The following is a 20882-nucleotide window of genomic DNA, read 5'->3' on the forward strand; positions in this document are numbered from 1 at the left end:
GTGTAATGATGTACAGGGGGTCTTACCATTTATTTGTCTATCATCCCTGTCTAATCCTGCCATATTATTACTAATAACTGATGTTACGGACGGCTGGTCAGACACTAAATGCTGTTTTTTGGTCATACAGAGTTGTATGTTCTTTTAACATTGAAAAAAAAAGGTTATTTTAATTGTTCAAATCCTATAATGTATTATTTTGGTTATTATTAATTGTCTATATAAGCGGTTTTCATTGTAAATAATGGTAACAAATCCAAATCCAATATTCGTCAGAACCAAATGCCTGCATGGAAACAATTTGGCTGGACCGAACGTTTAAAAAAATCCAAAACAAATCTATCAGACGAAACAAAACTTTTTCCTGTGTACATGTCTAGTATCACACAAGTCACCATAAAACACGTGCAGTTATATTGCTGACGTTTATATATAGCAGATAATCCATTGTGTAGGCTGATATCTAGGCTACCCCATATAAAACAAATGAAAAGCGCTAGACTAACCTCAGCATTATAATAAATTACTTATAGAAAACATAATGGTATTAAACGTCTCTAAGACACACACCTGCTTCTCACTGAGGTACTGCATTCCTTTGGCCACATCTGAAGCAAACTGTAGCAGCTGCTGTGAGGTTAATGTTGAGGCTTTTCCATGTTCCTTGGCAAATGCAGGATCTGTCTCGAGAACTCGGCTTTTCCTTAGGAAGTCAAGTAGGTTCCCATAAGGTGCGTACTCAATGGCAATGTACAGGTATCCTGAAGAAGAATGGAAATCCCATGTTTACCTAATTAAAAAGATCTTTCAGCTAAAGTAGCACATGAACATGTGTCCTTTAGTGGTGGAAGAATTATATATAGTTATAAAGTAACAAAACACAAAATCAATAGTGCTGCTGAACGTAGTTCCTAATAAATGATAAAGCTTGAAATATAACTCAACTTTCAATCTCTACTATACATGTGTATGTGTCAGATTAGGGTCTGCTGCTAGTAATATCAAAACCATCAGGTAGTGTCCACATAAATGTTAAGTGCAAACGTGGAGAGACAGTACCTCATATATCCAGTTATATATCAAGTTTGTATGCTCCCAACGTTAGATTGTGACCAGGTAAAGAGCAAAGCACTAGACCATGTTTTCATGTCTCTTAGAGTATTGCTGAAACCTCCTATTGATCAATCAAATCAAATTAAACCACTGCTTCATAAACTCTCTCGCCAATTTGGAGTTAGCAGATTAAAATCACCCTGGATTAATTTGACCGGGGTGGTTGAAAAGCCCTACTCTCACGCAATTGGTTGTGTGAGGGTAGAGGGGGCTGCATTGCATAAGTATTTGCCCGTGCAATGTAAAATATGGAGAACAAATGCGACCCACCCTCTGTGAAGTATTGCAGACAGGTTCACAACATGTGAATCCTGTTTGCTCGCAGTTTGATAAATCGTGCCCTAAGTGTGGATATCTCTTCCCTTATTTTATTTAAAAAATTTTACTACCAGGATTGTGAAAAAAATGACTATCCAAGAAAATGATATTTGTTGAGTATATTCTCTTATTCTGTAATTATGGAATTATTTTTGGTTGCTAAAATTTGACACTACTATACATTATTAGGTGGCATTAACCTACTATTTACCAAAACAAAACCAACACATGTATCTTGTACATGAGAATACAAGATAATATTCATAGCCAGTTCCTATGATTGTCGCTAAAATGAAGCCACAATGAAAAAATATAATCACAAGTTTTTGACTGGATCATCTACTTAAAATGCTATTTTTTAATAAGAATGAGCTGTATATGTGCAGTACAAGGTAAGTGCGTTTAAGTTAGATGAGTTTTCAGTGGGGGTCATGTAAATATTGTGTTGGGTGTTTGAGTTTTTTGCTAATGGGGGCCATTTAAGGCAGGAGTGCCGAGGACGACTGGTGCTTCATCACAAAGGGTTAATTGTGATGGGGGGACAGTTCGGGATAGTGCAGCCAGGTTAATTGTAATGGGGTTGGTCACCCTTAGGGTTAATTGAGATGGAGCCAGGTTGTAATTAGCTTTATTGCAGTAGAGGCTAAATCAATATATGGGATAATTTCCTTTTTGATAATGCCCACTGAGTTTTAGGCTGCATATGAACTTTTCACCAGCTCAAGGCAGGTTCTAGGGAAAAGGGGTTAATGTACACATTACAAACAGCCACACATAATAGCAACAGGAATAGAATATTGTCATTATTATCGTATAGCAGCTTCAGTTACGTTGATTTTGTGATCACTTGAACCAAAGCATCTGTAGGGTTCGTGAGATCTTACGAAAAATTTAAATATGAGGCCTCATATATTTAATTTTTATTAATATGTTGTGCGCTGTAATACGTTTCCCTATTTTTTAATTTATTTAAATAATTTATGTTTTGGCTTTCTATTACATCAAATTTCTCAATAATAATGAAGAGATAGAGAAAGAGAGTATAAGGAGGGAGAGAGATGGAGAAGGAAGTGAAAAAGAAGAGGGGCGAGGCACAGTGAAGAGAAGGAGGATGGGGAGAGAGAAGGAAGAAAGATGGAAAAGAGAGTAGAAAGTGAATAGAGAAGGGAGTGAAGAGGAAGACAGAGGGGGAGCGGGGTGGAGAGAGTGAAAAGAAAGAGGAAGGGAGAGAGAGAGAAGGGAGAGATGAGACAAAGAGAGAAATAAGGGGGGCAGAGAGAAAGGAGACAAAAGAGTAGAGTGGCTGGAGAGTTAATATAAGAGATGTTACTAGCAGCTATCACATCTAGTTGCATATGGGTCAAAATGCTGTGTCCTGCTCTGAGTTGCAGGAAGGGAACCTAGGAGGAACAAGACTAAGTGCAGCCCCTAATCCCTCTTATATGTTCATTGCTGCCAGTGTCCTCGTGCCTGCTGATTATTCTGAGGTTGGCATAAGGTGAAGCAAAGGGAGGAACAGCCAGAGAAGTTGTGGTTGTGCCTAAGAGGCTGTGAGGGCTAGAATATCTGGCTGTGTCAGGAGAAAGTCTGTGGACAGGGCAGGTATACTATCAAAAACAGGAACAAAACAAAAGGAAAATAAATAGCACATATTGTTTAAGACCCTGTGTGAGGCCCCATCATGAGAGAGACCTTAGATGGTCACCTTCTTGGCCTGACACTATGGCTGCCTATTAGCATCTGATACTGTAATTTTATGCCATTCAACTTGATCACACACAACAGGGTTAGTGTTTACAGAAAGAGTGTAGGTCTGTTATGCGTTTGCTAAGGATTCTCTGCTTTCTGCATTGGCATCCGGTCATTTCATCATTAGAATGCAGCATTAATTATACTCAAATATTTTCTCTGTTCCATCTAAAAAAGAAAATGCATTGCAAACCTTTGTGTTCTGAAAATAGATGTTCCTGTGCTGAATAAAGCTTCTTCTCTATGAGTTGCCCTTATCAGCCGATGAACAATAGATACCTATGTTTCAATTTTCCATATAATCCCTTGTTAGATTAAATTTAGATTTAAACAGCTTTTACTAATCCTTTATTGCAAAAAATATGTAATATGTTTAAGTGTTGCTCTTTCAAATACATAATAGAAAGATTTGGTGTACAATGTTTCCTTTAATATGTTCCAGACGTTCTAAGGGATTCTGTTACTGTGTAATAAGTGGTTTATACTCATTGAATGATCACTTTGGGACTCATTGTAGCTACAGACACTCAGACATAGACAGGACAGATATACCTCTGTTCTCACAGGCTCCAAGGAGGTTTATAATATTAGGGTGGTGACCTAATTTGCACAAGACCTCCAACTCCCCGGCAAAGTCCCTGTGATCGTTCTCAGATGCAAACTCTGAAAAAGTAAAAAACAAATCTCAACTATTATGAATAAAAATAACAGAGACTACAAATGTATCTATTGCAAAATTATACCAACTCCCATTAAAATGAAGATAATTAGGGCTAATTTATCAAGGGCCGAATGGCCCCTAACGCTTCTATTTCCGCACAAACCCTCAGGCTCGTCGGAAACAGCAGTTATGAAGCAGTGGTCTTAAGACCGCTGCTGCTTAACTGGTCCACCTGTTCTGTACTATTGGGTTGTTTGACACCCCCTGCTAGTGGCCGATTAGTCGCGAATCTGCTAGAACTGCTTGTGCAAAGTTAAATGCCGACAGCGTATGCTGTCAGCATTCAGTGATGTCTGGAGTACATGATACGCTACAGCGTATCATGTCCACCAGACATTGATAAATCGGCCTCTTAGACTCATGTAGGTTTATCCAGAACAGGCTTATAGGCAGCTGAACTCTCCCTCGCACAGTGTTTCTCAACCTATTTGTAGCAAGTACCCCTGTAGGAATACATTTGTTTTACCTCAACTGTAGCACAAATATTATTGATCTTCTGCATGAGCAAAAATAGAAACCATGTGTATCATTTGATTTCACAAGCTTGTATCAGATATATTAATGACGTATATATGTAGGAATAAGATATTTATTTTATGTTTTATGGAATTTAATATTTGGCAGTATTATAACTAATATAAATAAACACATAAAACACAGATATATAGTCCATTGATATTAATAATTATGTGCAAATAATGTGCTTCTTACGTTAAAAAAGATTAAAGTAAACTTTTTTCTGCATGATGAAAAAAATTATATTTAGGGTACCATCTTTCTATTTTTAATAACCATTTTATACACAGTTCATTTGTCTTGTTCACTGCGGCACACGTCCGTATGATGCACTTTACCTATTTCACATTGGCACAATTATCTGGCACTCGTCTCTGTGACACTTGGTCACAGTAATACACTTTCTCTGTTTAACTCCAGCCCTCATATGTCACTAACAAGCCAGAATCTAAGGTTTTACAAATTTGGCGTGAATCAGTGATTGAGCAGTGGTTCAACCTAATCAAGGGAATACTGAAGGCCAATCCCTGAAGTGCCCCTTGCTAATGCCCCAAGTACACCCAGGGATACACTTACCACAGGTTGAGAAACTAGGCCCTAGCAGATTACCTCACAGGTACATGTGGAATCTGTCAACAGATGTTTCTGGGTCACAGTATTTTATCCAGAGGGAGAGCAAAAAGTGATACTTTGGCAGATGCGTTTATTAACCTCTTAACTATGAGCAATTTCCACCCATATGCTGAGCTGTTTTGGAGTTTCTAGATGCTGCACACATTAACCCTTACTATAGGCCGTTTTTATTTAGAAAACACCACATATTATATATTGTTTTTTTTCAGCAGATTTAGTAAATGCAAACTATACTATTATTTTATGTATATTTCATGGCACTTGAGAAATGTACAAGAAATGTAAACCAAAGTGCATTTTTTATTAAGATTTTAATAAAAAAAGATTGTAAACAATAGTGTGCTTGGGTTTCGTAAACTATTGAAAAAGTGTGTATTTTTTATTTTTTTATAAAAATGTGTAATAAAATTACCCCAAGCAGACAATTTCCTTTAAAGTGGTAGGTCTTGGGGGTTTCTAGGGTTTAAAAGAGCTGAGTTTTTAAGGTTTTCAACACCCCACCACCACCTCACTTAAGCTTTATCAAGCGCTTTCTGTTTTCGGTTTTGACGTTACCATGCCCATGTGTGGTGACATCATTACCTTCCCAGATTACCTTGTATGGGCCTGTAACTGCAGTGGGGGAACCACTGTCAGCTCTGAAATGGCCCCTCCTCCTTCGGATGATGAAACGTGGTTATCATCCACAGTTAAGGCATTGAGCTGATGACAACTTCATGTCGTCATCCACAATTAAAGGGTTAAACTTTAAAATGAAAGGGACATTCAATATTTTTTGTTTTTGTGCTTTGTGCCACATTCCACTGACAAACTAAAAAACAAATTCTGTAAGCTGTTTGATTTACAATATCTGCAAGTTATAGGATTTGTTTTTTGGCCTCTCTAGGGAGTGTGGGATAAGCACATTTTTACACAAAAGCAAGAGGTGTTTCTTGTCTTTTTAACAATATAAAAATATATTAAAGCTAAAGGCCAAGAATGAGGCTGGACTTGTGATTTGTACCTTAGAGGTACTTCATGTGCAATCCAGGGCCAAAAATGTATGGCAGAAAGAGCCAAAGGGTGTCAATCAACCCGATCGTATCCAATCAGGTTGATTTCTGTCCGCCGCCTCAGAGCAGGCGGATAGGTTATGGCGCACAGGTCTTTAAACCGCTGCTTCACAACTTCTTGAAAACGTCTGTTTCCGACGAGCCTTCAACACGGGGCATCAAGCTCCATACAGAGCTTGATAAATATGCCCCTATATCTCTCATCAGCTTCCTCAGTAGTGAACCTATTTAACATGGGCCCCTGGCCTAAAGGTTACTCAGTAATAAGCAATAGTAATCAGTCTGCTCTGTATAATGATTTTGAGGATGGATAAATGAATAGATGGACTATCTAGATGGACACACATTCTACACACTCCTGTGTATCGACTGGCTGCTATGCGCCCTAGTGCAACTGCACCTTCTGCACCAATGGTAGCTCCGCCCCTGAGTTTCCTTTGTGACAACCATTTCAGAATGTTGGTGTGTAAGGGCTTAAGTAGCCATGAGTTACACATAAAGCAAATGATTCTTAGGGAACTAAATGTAACCAAAAGATGGAAACAGATCTTACATTACAAAACAAATTAATACAACACACAGAGAAAGTCCAGCACTCACTTACAAGCTCTCAGCTAAGATTTAAAAGCAAAAATGGAAAGGTTAGTTACCGCATTTGGCCAAATGGGACAAGCCCAGGTACCACATCAAGGTCCTATATATATATAAATACATAGAACATATTCTGTGACATGCAGAACATTGGGATGTGAAATATGTACAGTAATTACACAGTATAACACTTTATTAAATATTAAAATTTCATAAATATGTTTTAATATGTTTTCATCTACTTTACTGCAAAGGGCTCCAATGCATTTATATTTATGTCTATATATATATATATATATATATATATATATATATATATATATATATATATATATATATACATATGTATTTGTGTGTATATATATATATGTCTGTAAACACATAAATACACACACACACATAGGTATATATATATGTCTGTAAATACATAAATAGACACACACATAGGTATATATATATGTCTGTAAATACATAAATACACACACACACACACACAGGTATATATATATGTCTGTAAATACATAAATACACACACACATAGGTATATATATATGTCTGTAAATACATAAATACACACACACATAGGTATATATATATATATATATATATATATATATATACACACATACATACAAATGCATATTTAGACAAGTGTATGTATGTATCTCTATGTTAAAGCCCTTTGCCGGCCTTTTTTTTCTAACACCTGAGATCTTATATCTTTGAGCCTTTATAACTTTTTGTGCAATATTTGTGAATATTTTTTATCAGATAGTGTTATTAATTATTATGAGTGTAGCTGTACTTTTCAATGTATTTTTGATGCGTTTCGCGAAACAGTTAATCAGAGCTCAAAATGTTTTCAGACTTTGTTTTTGTGCATGTTCAAAACAAACTGTAATTTCCCCCACCATATTGTATGCAGTGTCCACAAACTGATATAAATGCTACCCTAGTTAAGTTAAAAAATGAATAAGCACTTTTACACTGATAAATGTAGTAGAACCGTTAGCCTAACAAAGCACATAGCCACTATACTGATAACGCTCCTGTTCCAGACACTTAAAAAGACATGCACAGATATAACTATGGTTTAAAGGGACACTGAACCCAATTTTTTTCTTTCGTGATTCAGACAGAGAATGCAATTTTAAGCAACTTTCTAATTTACTACTTTTATTAATTTGTTTTGTTCTCTTGCTATCTTTATTTGAAATAGAAGGCATCTAAGCTTTTTTTGGGTTCAGAACTCTGGATAGCACTTTTTATTGGTGGATTAATTTATCCATCAATCAGCAAGAACAACCCAGGTTGTTCAACAAAATGGACTGCCATCTAAACTTACATTCTTGCATTTCAAATAAAGATACCAAGAGAATGAAGAAAATTTGATAATAGAAGAAAGTTACTTAAAATGTCATGCTCTATCTGAATAACGAAAGTAAAAATTGGGTTCAGTGTCCCTTTAAGAGCACAACAGGTTAATTGCACAATACCTATAAGAATCACTACAAGTGACTGATCACAATTCAGGCCCTTTAACCTGTCATATAAACACTGAACCCACTAATTTTGTTTGTCGATAAAAATCCACATTTGGTTTTTATATTATACAATTGTGACATTAATTATGCAGATACAGATTTCCTTTTGTTTTTACAAGGTAAATATTTTGAGCTTCAAGAGTATTAACAGCAAAAGCATTTTAGGAATGATTGGGATCACTGGAAAACTCAATGGCAATACCAGCTAAATTTCAGAAAGGAGTTAAATACACAGGTAAAGTCCTACAGCTCCCAAGCAGAGCAACATGGCCGAAGAACTGATATACACTGTTATTCTGGTCTATTACATAAAATGTTTGTTTAGGAGCCTCTCTATCTTTGTTTATAGAGTAAACGATATCCAGTACCCACCTTTTAGCATCTTGATAGCCGCATTCATTTTCATTCCATCTTTCTTAATTATGGCTTTGATGACTTGACCAAAGTTCCCTTCTCCAATCACATCCTCAAACTTTATATCATCCCACTCTAGAATAGGGTATGAAAGTGGCTCTGTCTGAGGACGCGGACGACGGGTGAGCGTAAGGGTCCCAGAATTAAACTGCAAGATGGTTTCTTCACCCTTCATGATCGTGAATAGAAATGAGAAATAACATCACATGGAGTAATAATTAAGGGTTAGTACCAGATTTGAGTGATTTCTTTTCAGATGTGAATACAAGAATATAAACGTTGTATTATTCCACTACTGCTTGCCCTATGGGCTCCATGTACGAAGCAGCGTAAGCGCATGTGAGTCAGCTTCCTTCAATGTAAGAAGCAGTGGTTGTTAATGTGTTTCCAGTAAGTATATCTGTATATGTCTCCCACAATCCGGATAGATCGTCTATTGATACTGGAGTTCAGCTGGGCTCACTATGTGAGAACAAAGACCCAAAATGTTCAACAAGTTACTGCAACCAATTTTGAAAACTGCCACCACTAGCTAGAGACACCCGCTCAATAGTACAGCCGGCTGGGTAAACAGCTGATCGCTGTGGCCTCTGACGAAGTAGGGAGTTCACCTACAAAATGCGTAAGGCCACGCCCACCATCTACATGCCACAGCGATCAGCTGTTTACCCGGCCGGCTGTACTATTGAGCGACTGTTTCTAGCTAGTCGCAGCAGTTTTCAAAATTGGTTGTAGGAACTTGTTGAACATTTTGGGACTTTGTTCTCACATAGTGGGCCCGATCCGATATGCAGCGTCGCCCGCAAAAGCCGGGGACGCCAAATTTTGCGCTGGTTTGGTATCCTATATACGGCGTAACCTAGAAGTTACGCTGGTATATTTCTGCCTTCGCCCATTGTTTTTTGGGCCATAGGCAAGTATACCAAACCAGCGCAGTTTGGTATCCAATATACAGCGTAAGGACTTACGTGGCGAAAATGGAGAAATCTTACTCCATTTTCACCTCGCCACAAAATGCAGCTGTAGTAAGCCTTACGCTGTCTATTGGAGCCCCGTAACTTCCTAAACTACCTGCAAAATAAACCTAACACCTAACGCATGCGCAATGTCTATCTACCTGTCAACCGCGATCCCCCGCCGCAATCCCTAATAAAGTGTTTAACCCCTAAACCGCTGCTCCCGGACCCCGCCGCCACCTACAATAAAAGTATAACCCCCTAATCAATCTTTATCGGATCGCGCCCATTGAGCCCAGCTAAACTCCAGTATCAATAGACGATCTATCCGGATTGTGGGAGACACCTCTGGGACACCACTACCATCTACATGTTACCGTGAGACTCCATTTGTTCACATAACGCTTTTATCATACCTCCCAGTTGTTTTAGGTTTTTATGTGTGAGTTTGCATTTGCTGTGTTTTCAATAAATCTTTGTAATTACTTTTAACATACTACGCTTAGAGGAGTTTGAGCCCTGTTTTTCTTGTTTTTTCATACAGCTACATCAGGTCTCCACTACCGTGTATTTAAAGGGGCAGCAACTCCTGAGAGAAACTGTATTTCTACAGAGCTTTTACTATATATCCTTTATTTTGTACCTCTGGATGAGGCGCTCTTAAAGTGTTTTTCTGTTTTATTTTATATAATCATATACATATATGTTTATAAATGCTGCCCAACGCTGTGCAACTTACCCTTTCGCTGTGCAAGGTTCTGATGCCATCTCTGACGGCATCAGAACGAGGCTCCCATTGGAGCCTATCAAAGCGTGATCTTCCTTTATCTACATGTGCACACTATTTTTATATGCACACTTTCTGGGGCACCAGAATTTACTGAGCATGTGCAAGATTCACAGAATATATTTACAGTTTATGCATTTTGTAATTGGCTTATGGCTGTCACACAATGCAGTGGGAGAGAGAATAGAACTGACTTTAAAATTTGTCAGAAAGAATTCTACTAGTTATTAATTGTGAGCGGCATTTAAAAAACTCCAAAACAGTCCAGCATAGGCGTGGGAAACAGTGCTTTCATATACATGATAAACCATTTGTAATACAATATTCTAAGTTACATTTTTTTTATGAAAGTGTACCAAACAGGAAGTGCATTTTTGTGTACAACTTATATCTAGTTATTAACTGCTCGATGGTTTATAGGTAGCACAGAAAAAATGATTGATTTAGCACAGGAACATGTTTTTTTCCAAAAAAACAAACTGCTGCAATTCATTAAATGGAACAGAGGAAATATTCAATAAAGTACTATAAAGTCAAAATTATACTTTCATAATTAAAATAAAGTTTCCCATTTTTAGATACTTTGTTCTCTTGGCATCCTTTGTTGAAAATCATACCTAGCTACACTCAGGAGCAATAGTGCACTACTGGTAGCTAGCTGCTTTTTGATGGCTACACACATATGTCTCTAGTCATTGGCTCACCAAATGTGTTCAGCTAGCTCCCTGTAGTGCATTGCTGCTCTGGAGATTACTTTAACTATGTGTTTAACCACTTTGCTAGGGTTAAAACATAGTTATATGCGCATGAGAGCCTATTCTTTTTGCACTTTTGTTTGCCTTTATATTCCTTACCGTTTTTGTATCAATAACTTAGGTAAAGTAAGCGCTGCGCATAAACAGATGAAACATGTTTACACTTTCATAATGAAAAAACAAGTTCAATATTGGCACTGCTAATAAAACAGAACATGACTAGGCGCTGATGGGAACCTACGTTATAATTACAGGAAGAGAACCACAGACAGGAAATTTGAATAGGATGCTGTCTTCAGAACGTTCACTGTATCCCACAGAACATGAAACATTTAAAAACTTAAAGTGTTTAATTGATGAGTTATAGTTAAAGGGGCATGAAAGTAAAAGATTAGGGGCTAGATTACAAGTGTAGCAAACGGGCAAATGTGCAATAAATAACCAGCCGTAACAAGTGTCTGGTTATTGCTACCGTGAGCTTGCAGTAACAATTAGCGGTCAGAAAATTAACCAGAGATCCGATCTCTGGTTAATTTTCTAAAAGTGCCCCAAATGCCTCAAAATAGAGGACATTATAGTTTTTTATTTAAAAAAAACTCTAGCAGTTGGTGGGAGTGGGGTGTAAGTGCCTTTACATTGCGGTCTATGGGAACTGTAAATATGTATATGCTTATATAGTGTACATATCTATTTATGTGTTAATATGTGCATATATATATATATATATATATATATATATATATACAGTATATATATTTAATATTTGCTGCCATTGCTGCACTACTTACCCGCTTCGCTGCGCGAGGTTCTCATGCCGTGTCTGGGAATGAGATGCCCACTGGAGCCTATAGAAGCCTATAGAAGCTTACTCTTGTGAGCACAATGCTTCCGTAGCGTGTGCTGGTATTACTCAGTGGAGCACTAATATCACTGTCACAAAACCTAAACCCTAAGCCCTAAACCTTTTGTGATTCAGATAGAGCACGCAAGTTTAAGAGACCTTGAATTTACTTCTGTTAGCATGGTTACTCTGTTCTCTAGGTATAATTTGTTGAAAAGCAAACCTAGGTAGGCTCAGGAGCAGCAATGCAATACTAGGAGCTGGTGATAGGTAGCTGTACTTATATGTCACTTGTCATTGGCTCACCAGATGTTCTCAGCTAGGTCCCAGTAGTGCAAGCTGATTTTAACTGTCGGCATTCGGTAAGGCAAAGCACACATGATGATATTTAATCCCTTTAAGTTTCCGCCCCTGAGCAGAATACAGATGACGAAGCAATCAAGATCAGCAGTAGAACATAGCCATCAATAACCAACAGTTTTCTGCTTCAGAGCTGCAATGCATGCAACTCTCGAGCAGAATTTTACCTGGGTGTTTAATCAATTTGCATACCCATAACATTCCCCCAGCATTTAACATTGCACAAGCATTTCTAGTGAAATGCTTGTGCAATGCCGCCCCCTGCTCACCGGCGGGCAATCGGACGCTACCTGGGGATGTCAATCATCTCGATCGAATCGGGATCATTGCAGTCCGCCATCTAAAAGGTGGCGGACAAGTTAAGGAGCAGCGGTTTTACGACCACTGCTTCTTTTTTTTTTAGCTCTACAATTATTATTATTGTTATTATCATCAGGTATTTGTAGAGCGCCAACAGGTTCCGCAGCGCTATGAACATAGGTGGTATATAAAAACAATTACAGGTATGAAATGGGGAGAGAGGGTCCTGCCGAGAGTTGCACTGTTGTAGTTGGCTCTTATGAAGATGAACTACAAACAGCTGGGCTTTGAGGCTCTACATAGAATGTAGAGCCTCAAAAAATTGGCTAAAACTCATGGTTGTTCCTCTCCACGGAAATCTTTAGTAAAAGGCGAAAGATTGATTTGATCTGAAGAGAAACCAGAGTATACAACCGCTGCTTCTTAACTTACGTTTACGCTGAGCCGGAAATGATGGGCGTAGAAAGCAGCATCCGCTGCTAAACTAATCTACCCCAAATGAAGTGAGAAGAGGCGACACTGTGAGTTACATGGTGCATAAAACAACAGGTTAATCGGTAATAATATGGTTACTCACAGATCCAGACTGGTATGTGAACATTCGTCTGCGATGAAAGAAGTTCTTTTTTATACAGAAGAGAGCGAGTAGTGCAACAATAATGGTGAAACATGTGACTGACACTGAACCAATAATAGCCAGGATGAGCTGGTGACCCGCCCCTGAAGTACGAGGATTACGGCTCTCCATGCTGGGGACCATGCTTTGTAGCTCTGTGTAAAAAAAATATATATATATTACTGTGATATTAAAAAAAATACTACAGTTTAATGGATTGCTCTAAATAAAATTTGTTAAATGGTTACAGATTGGACAGAAAGAGTATCACCGTTTACGGGAAAAATAGACAACTCCCATGAAGCCCTACGAAATGTCTGGATCTATTAAATTAATTTTAAAGGGGAAAATGCATTTTACCTGAATGAGCACAAAACATGTTCAAAACATAGCATGGAAATAAATAAAACTTTTAAAATAATATTCTGAAACTAACAGGAAGTGTAGGTCTGTACACAATTCATCCGTTTTGACATATCCCTAAGTGGATGATAAAGACAACGCCCACATCCCTATTGGTGGACAATGATGCCCACAATCATTAAAAAGCATTTGCACAGAAGCATCGCTATTATTTTAATTTGATACATTTCTAAATAAAAATCATCTTTTTGATGCAACAAGGTATTTTGAGATTTTAGCCATTGATAGTTCATAGGAATCTTTTGATGGATGAATATGATTATTAATACATTATTCTAAATTCTAAAGATAAAAAATTACATGATTAAGTGGCATCACAGGGGGCACTACCCCCCCCCCCCCAGCATAATGACTGGCCTCCTTGTTTTCCCACCCCTTAGCTCTGAGTTGCCCACGACATGTCCTGACTCTGCCCACTGAGCACCCTGATTTTACCCATTGACCACCCGTCCACTGACCACCTGGATTACCCCCTCCCAATCCACAACCACAGTAGGCCTCCAGGTAGTGCACCCCTTAAAACTATTTTTGGAAGATGCCATTGACAGAATGAACTTATGCTTCATCATACTCACCCTCGCTATAAGTTGCTGCGGTCACAGGTTGGCTCCATTCTCCAGGCACTCTAGAGTTTGCGCGCACACGGAACTTGTACATAGTACTGGCATTTAAGCCACTTATCACATGGCCTGTTTGGTTTTGGTTCTCCGTATCTGCCCATTGCTGTTCCCCGGGGAAGTCTACTCGTCGGCTCTCAACTGTATATTTAATGATTCCTCCATTGGGGTCATCAGGAGGCAGCCAATTTATCCTCACACTGTCCCTAGAGAGAGGTTCAGCTCGGACATCCTTTGGAGGTGACGGTCCTGCAGAGAAAAAGGAATTACCAATCCTGCCATAATAAAAAAGTTCTCAGTTTCTTAAAGGGATATTCCAGACAAATTTCAAATCCACGTGGATGCATTTCAGTTTTGAATATAAGCATTTTTGAACATACATGTATTAGCAAAAATACTTCTAATAAAAGCTATAGCTGTTTCAAATATGTATTTAAGTATGCACCGTGTACCAGCATTTTAAACACAGCACTTGCTCAGAGAGACTAAGGTGCTTGTACCACCTGGTAAAGACTCAATTTGTTAATGGCTGACATTATACAAGCCCCACTGGTGCTCTGAGCAGCTGCAGTGTTTAAGATTCGGGTTTACTGAGACTATATAGCTATGCTTCACGTGCTCATGCAGAGAAAAATGCTAGCACTTGCGTGACTGTCTTACCCTTGCTATTGATTCTAACTTTGTATGGATCAGACCGAGGACCCAGAGATGAGCAATGGTATAGGATAACCCTGAGTGTATATTCTTTATTAGTGCTCAAGCCAGGAATCCTCGTAGACATCACATGCACAGAGGTGATATTTTCTTGATTAATAAGATTGTTTTCTGGATGATAAATTTGCACCAAGAACCCACTTCCAATAAAGGGACCAGGAGGAAGGTACCAGTTGACATAAAGGCTGTTCCTGTCTTCTACCGAGTAACTGTTGATGACTGGTTTCACTACTGGCTCTGTCAAAAGAATAAGCATATTATTAATATTACCTCTAAATGTTCTCAGCCTGATTTCTAATTTCTGGAAAGAAGGTTTGGAAGATTTTCAAACCTGAACTGTGTCAATAATACATTATGAAACAGGAACCAAGAAAATAAGTATATTGTTTCGGAGATCAATCTCTTTGTGTCAAACATTTAAAGGAGTTAAAAGTTCATGATTTAGATAGGGGGGTACAGCGAATCATGTGTGCTTGACCTTACCGAATGCCGACAGCATACGCTGGCACATTTATCATTGCGTAAGCATACTAGTGAAATGCTTGTGCAATGCTGCCCCCTGCACACCGGAGGCCAATCAGCCGCTAGCAGGGGGTGTCAATCATCCGTATCGGAATGATTTCAGTCCACCACCTAGAAAGTGGTGGAGAAGTTAAGGAACAGTGGTCTTACTATAAATCTACCCCAGCATGCAATTAAATAAAAATAAACTTTCTAGTTACTTACGTTATCAAATTGTACACACTTGTTTTATACGCTCTTTCTGAGGTACCAGCTCTTACTGAGCATGTGCATGAGTTCACAGAATATATGTATATGAGTCTGTGATTGGCTGATGGCTGTCACATGATATAGAGCAGCGGTCTCCAACCAATGGTCCATGGACCAGAGAAGATGTTGGTGGTCCTTGACACCATCAAGGAGGAATTAATCAAGCAGGAACATGTACGAGCAATAAAGTCTTTTTTACTATCAGACTTGTATTTACGACATTTGCATTTATCTATTCCCATTGTGGAGTTTATAGAATGTTAGACTATCAAATCGGAGCCTTATTTCTGCAACAGTTCTATGGAGTATTGCATGGGATCCTTACAGCTGATCAGTGGCGTCACTGGGGGGGGGGCGGGCCGCACCCGGGTGACACCCACCAGGGGGTGACACCAAAAAAAAAAATTTTTTTTTTTTTTTTTTTTAATTTTATTGAAATTCAAAGAAATACAATGTTGAGATGCATAGATTTTTTTTTTATTAGAGGGGCTGGCATTTGTGAACATTGGTGGGACTGGGGAAGATGTAGACACACAATTTTTTTGCCCCTTGAGCCAGTGCTGCAATTTCAACAAATAGTTTTCCCGGCTGCTTTTGCTTGTTTGTACTTTGCTCCTCCCCTGCCCAATTTCGCTATGAATGTTGTGGGCATGCCGTGGGGCTTGCAAAGTTGCGCTGCTAGCCTAAACCTGCCTGCCTATCTGTGCTCACTGCTCAGTGACATGTGGAGCAGTGGAGTCACTCACTGCTGTGCTGTCTCTCTAAACGGGAACTGGCAAATCATGAGGGGATGCCTGGTACCTGACCGCATGACTCTTTGACACTGTCTCTAAAGTGAAGGAGCCACGTATGATGCCCACCAGACCATTACGGTTACAGTACACTAAGTGCACACTGAACAGGTAGGAGGGCGGGTGGGGGTCTGGGGGTGGGCAGAGTGCAGAGGTGATTGGCCATAAGAAGCGGTAGGCACGCGGCCCGGGGCTGTGCACTGACTGACATGGAACAGAGTCAGAGAGCAGAATTTTCATAGTTTGCACCTAAAACTTTTCTTTAGTGATTTATTTTTAGAGTGCTCTGTTTATCTTTCATTTGATGTTCTGCTGAGCCAGGGAGCAGCTCTAGGCATGAGCTTTATAATTAATGCAGTGCAGTTTACATATTTTGTATGTGTGTCTGTCTGAGTTTTTGTGTGTGTGTGTGTCTGAGTGTGTTTCCGAGTGTTTGTGTGTGCATCTGAGTATGTTTTAAGTGTGTCTGAGTGTTTGCCTGTGTTTTTGTGTGTGTCTGCTTTCTGGGGGGGTGGGTGACACCATAACTTACCGCACCGGGTGACACCAACCCTAGTGACGCCACTGCAGCTGATGATGGATCCCTGCAGCCCCAGTCCATATTGGAGTTGGTTGATTGCAGCACACAAGGGAAAGTTATCTGGGCGACTTTTAAGAGTCCAGGAAGCCTTTGTAGCACTTCTCAAGTGCTATAAACTTTGTAAGTATAACAGTATCTGTGTAGATGCGTGATTGAGCTACTGATTGTGCACTATGGTGGTGCCCTCTTCTGCTTTTTGATATCCTCTAGATGATCTGACTTGGTTGACCAGAAACATTTTGAAGAAGCAGACTGCCGCTCGTTTTTGGTTCTAAGGGGGGTGTACCTTTGTATTGGATTGGGACTATTTTACGCTTCATGTTTAGATAAGTGTTTATACTTGTCATTATTTTTGTCTCACTGTTGAGTATATATTTTAAATTGTAGTACATATTTTATTTTCTTATCCCTTATTTTCGCAGATTTACACTATTTAGTATTTTAGTATTGATATTGGGCTCTGAGCAGTGGTGTATATGTACACTCATCTGTAGAGATTTTTTGTTTAGTTTGTCTTTTACACTTCACATTTAAAGGTTGGCGCAGCCAACATTTATATTTATTTAATCTCCTCTGTTGGTGTCACCCCCGTCGCGCTGCAACTCCCTACAGTGCCTGGCTGGACATCAGTGAAAACCGAAGAAGGAGGAGTTAAATTACAATCTCCCTATGCACATTGCGTAGTATTGTGCAACTTGCGTAGCTAGATTGTATTTTTAACTCCTCTCGCCCGGCGCGCTGCTCAGAGGAAGATGATTCCATTCTAAAGCCAGCAGAGGTTGGTATAGTCTTGGCTTGAAATAGTGGAATTAAAGTATAGAAAAAAAGAAAATCTTAAAAAAAATCTCTTATATTTCATTTGTTTTTTTCCCTTTACCTGTCTCTTTGTAGAAGTTTTCTTAATTCCTTCAGATGGACTTACATCACTATTAGTCTTCCTCCCCCTTATCTTTTTTTTTATTAAATTTTATTTATTTTTCATTCTAATAATTTTATTCCACCTGAATTCCAGTAATTGCCATCCGGCAGATCAGCCATATCCCACCTGTATTATAGTAAATTGCCAGTAACATAAATCGTGGTTAGCTCACATCCATATTGAGAGCTTTCTGATATAAACTTTATTTATGACTCCGATGTCTGTCCATGATCATAAGTAGTTTTGAATAATTCCTAACTGGGGAGGTTATTCCAAAAAATAAATAATTCTTAAAAATGTGTAAATATTTACATAATGTAAACTTAGCTATGGTTATACTAGTTATGTACAGTATGTGTGTGTGTACTGTATATATATATATATATATATATATATATATATATATATATATATATACACACACAGTATATACTGTGTGTATATATATATATATATATATATATATATATAATATACACACACATTATAGAGGTTTGTACCTTTTAAAAAAAAATAATGTTAGTGGTCCACGGAATTCAAAATTGTGCGTTTAGTGGTCCCTGAGGTCCGAAAGGCTGGCGACCCCTGATATAGAGTACATGGGAATGAAAGGGACTTTGGAAGGAAAAAATGTAAATTCTAAATAAATGTTATTTCTTTGTCTTTTTATGATGCATTTCTTGATTATGGAATTCTATTCTGTTTAATAGTCATTTAAAAACAAACACTTTTTAAATACAAGACTTTTCTATAGTGTTGCAATAAATTAATGTACCAGTCAAATGTGAGCAGTTTCTGAATATATTAACACATTGTTTGCTGTAATTGTTTTTCAGTGGCCAAAGTCTCCCCACCACTTGCTTTAAATGAATGAAATAATTCAGACTTATTATTGTAGTGAATAAGGCTTGTTACTGCCATTTTGTTAGCAAACAATGAAATGTTTTGTTATCATCTGAAGTAAAGCTAATCTGGGACAAATATGTAAAAGGGTTTGTGAAGTTTACTTTGTGCAAAGGTCAAACCCACAATTTTCAGCAATTAATTACAAAGATTTCTATTTTCCTTTAGGACAGTTGGATTTAAAGGGACGGTCAACTTCAGAATCTATTGTTTAAAAAGATAGATAATCCCTTTATTACCCATTCCCCAGTTTTGCGCAACCAATACGGTTATATTAATATACATTTTACCTTTGTGATTACCTTGTATCTAAGCCTCTGCAGACTGCCCCCTTATTTCAGTTCTTTTAACACTTACATTTTAGCCAATCAGTGGCACGCAGGAATTAATGTCATCTAGCTGTGAAAAACTGTCACATTCATTCAGATAAGAGGTGGCCTTCAAGGGCTTAGAAATTAGCATATGAACCTACCTAGGTTTAGCTTTCAACTAAGAATACCACAAGAACAAAGAACATTTGATGATAAAAGTGAATTGGAAGGTTGTTTAAAATTGCATGCCCTATATGAATCATGAAAGTTTAATTTTGACTAAACTGTCCCTTTAAGATACAGCCCTTATTGAATCAGATGGAAAGAAAAAATAAAAAGACTGCAATATAAAGTCCCAATGGGCCTTCCCCACCTGGACCAGGATGACTGAGCTGGACTTGGACCAGGCAAAATCGTGCTAAAGGCTTCTTCCTTTAAAAAGTTGGAGCTTTTAAACTAAAATATCTTAAAAGGGTAAATTAAGTAATAAATTACCCAGTTTAAAGGGACATGTAAACCACATTTTTACTTTTATGATTTAAACAAAGTTTACCTTGGTATCCTTTGTTGAAAAGCAGGTAGGTAGGAGCATTATATGGCAGCAGCCATGCAAGAATACTTTTAACAATGTTATACATTTGCAAAATCACTAGATGGCAGTGTTGTTTGCTACAATGTAGTGCTCCGGGCATGTGCACAGTCACTAATAAATGTATAATCTGCACATGAAGTCTGAGCACACACTCTTTGAACAGCCTCTTGTTTATCCTATCTTCTTTGCCATGACCAGAAAGAGGCAGATACAAATGAGCTCCTGCACTGATCAAGCAGTCATACTATTATGGAATGATGGCTTTTAGATCCTTCAGGATGCACTCAAAATTCAGATACAGCAGCAATTTTAAACAACTTTCCAATTTACTTCCATTAACAAAATGTGCACAGTCTTTTTATATTTACACTTTTTGAGTCACCAGTTCCTAATGAGCATGTGCAAGAATTCACAGATTATATCTATATGCATTTGTGATTGGCTGATGGCTGTCACATGGTACAGGAGGAGTGGAAATAGACATAACTTTGAAATTTGTCAGAAAAAAATCTACTATTTATTTGAGTTTCAGACTTAGGGGGTGATTTATCAAGCTCTTCGACAGGCTATCGCCCACCTATGACTGCAGGTTCTCACAAGAGAACCAGATCGCTGCTTTCCTACCCTTTCACCACCTCTTAGGTGGCGAATTTCAATCTCCCTGGTCTCGTCCGACTGGGGAGATTGACAGCTCCTGCCCATGCGTGATTGGCTGTGCGCGGACAGGGGGCGGGATTGCATACAAGCGCAAAATAGCGCTCGTATGCAATGATGAATTCCACCAGGGGAATTCAGCCCGCTAGAGCCGAGCTGCGGTGGCCCTGTCCGCCTCAGCTTGATAAATCGCCCCCTAAGTGCTATTGCTTTGTCTCGTTGATTATGCAAATCTACTGGTCCTTTAACTTGTTGCCAAGTTACTGCTGTGACACATCTTGTACATTAATTAACCACAACAACAAAGTATCAATAACAAAATAAAATAATTTAAAAAATCC

The 20882-nt window shown here is 38.4% G+C and overlaps 1 protein-coding gene and 1 non-coding gene across 2 annotated transcripts in view; both read right to left on the minus strand.

Moving 5' to 3' along the window:
* The window catches only part of TIE1 (tyrosine kinase with immunoglobulin like and EGF like domains 1), a 154908-nt gene that overhangs the window by 53617 nt on the left and 80409 nt on the right, over positions 1 to 20882 (minus strand). The window contains exons 12-17 of the mRNA XM_053693608.1: positions 14967 to 15257; positions 14265 to 14555; positions 13228 to 13421; positions 8610 to 8820; positions 3733 to 3843; positions 571 to 761 (exon numbers count right to left, since the gene is read on the minus strand). Coding sequence (XP_053549583.1) covers positions 571 to 761; positions 3733 to 3843; positions 8610 to 8820; positions 13228 to 13421; positions 14265 to 14555; positions 14967 to 15257 — 1289 coding nt within the window. The remainder of the gene's footprint in view (positions 1 to 570; positions 762 to 3732; positions 3844 to 8609; positions 8821 to 13227; positions 13422 to 14264; positions 14556 to 14966; positions 15258 to 20882) is intronic.
* LOC128641557 (U5 spliceosomal RNA) lies at positions 12943 to 13059 on the minus strand. The gene has a single exon (XR_008399571.1). It is a non-coding gene; the product is annotated as a U5 spliceosomal RNA (small nuclear RNA).

This window comes from Bombina bombina, chromosome 10, assembly GCF_027579735.1.
Source record: "Bombina bombina isolate aBomBom1 chromosome 10, aBomBom1.pri, whole genome shotgun sequence".
Lineage (NCBI taxonomy): Eukaryota > Metazoa > Chordata > Amphibia > Anura > Bombinatoridae > Bombina > Bombina bombina.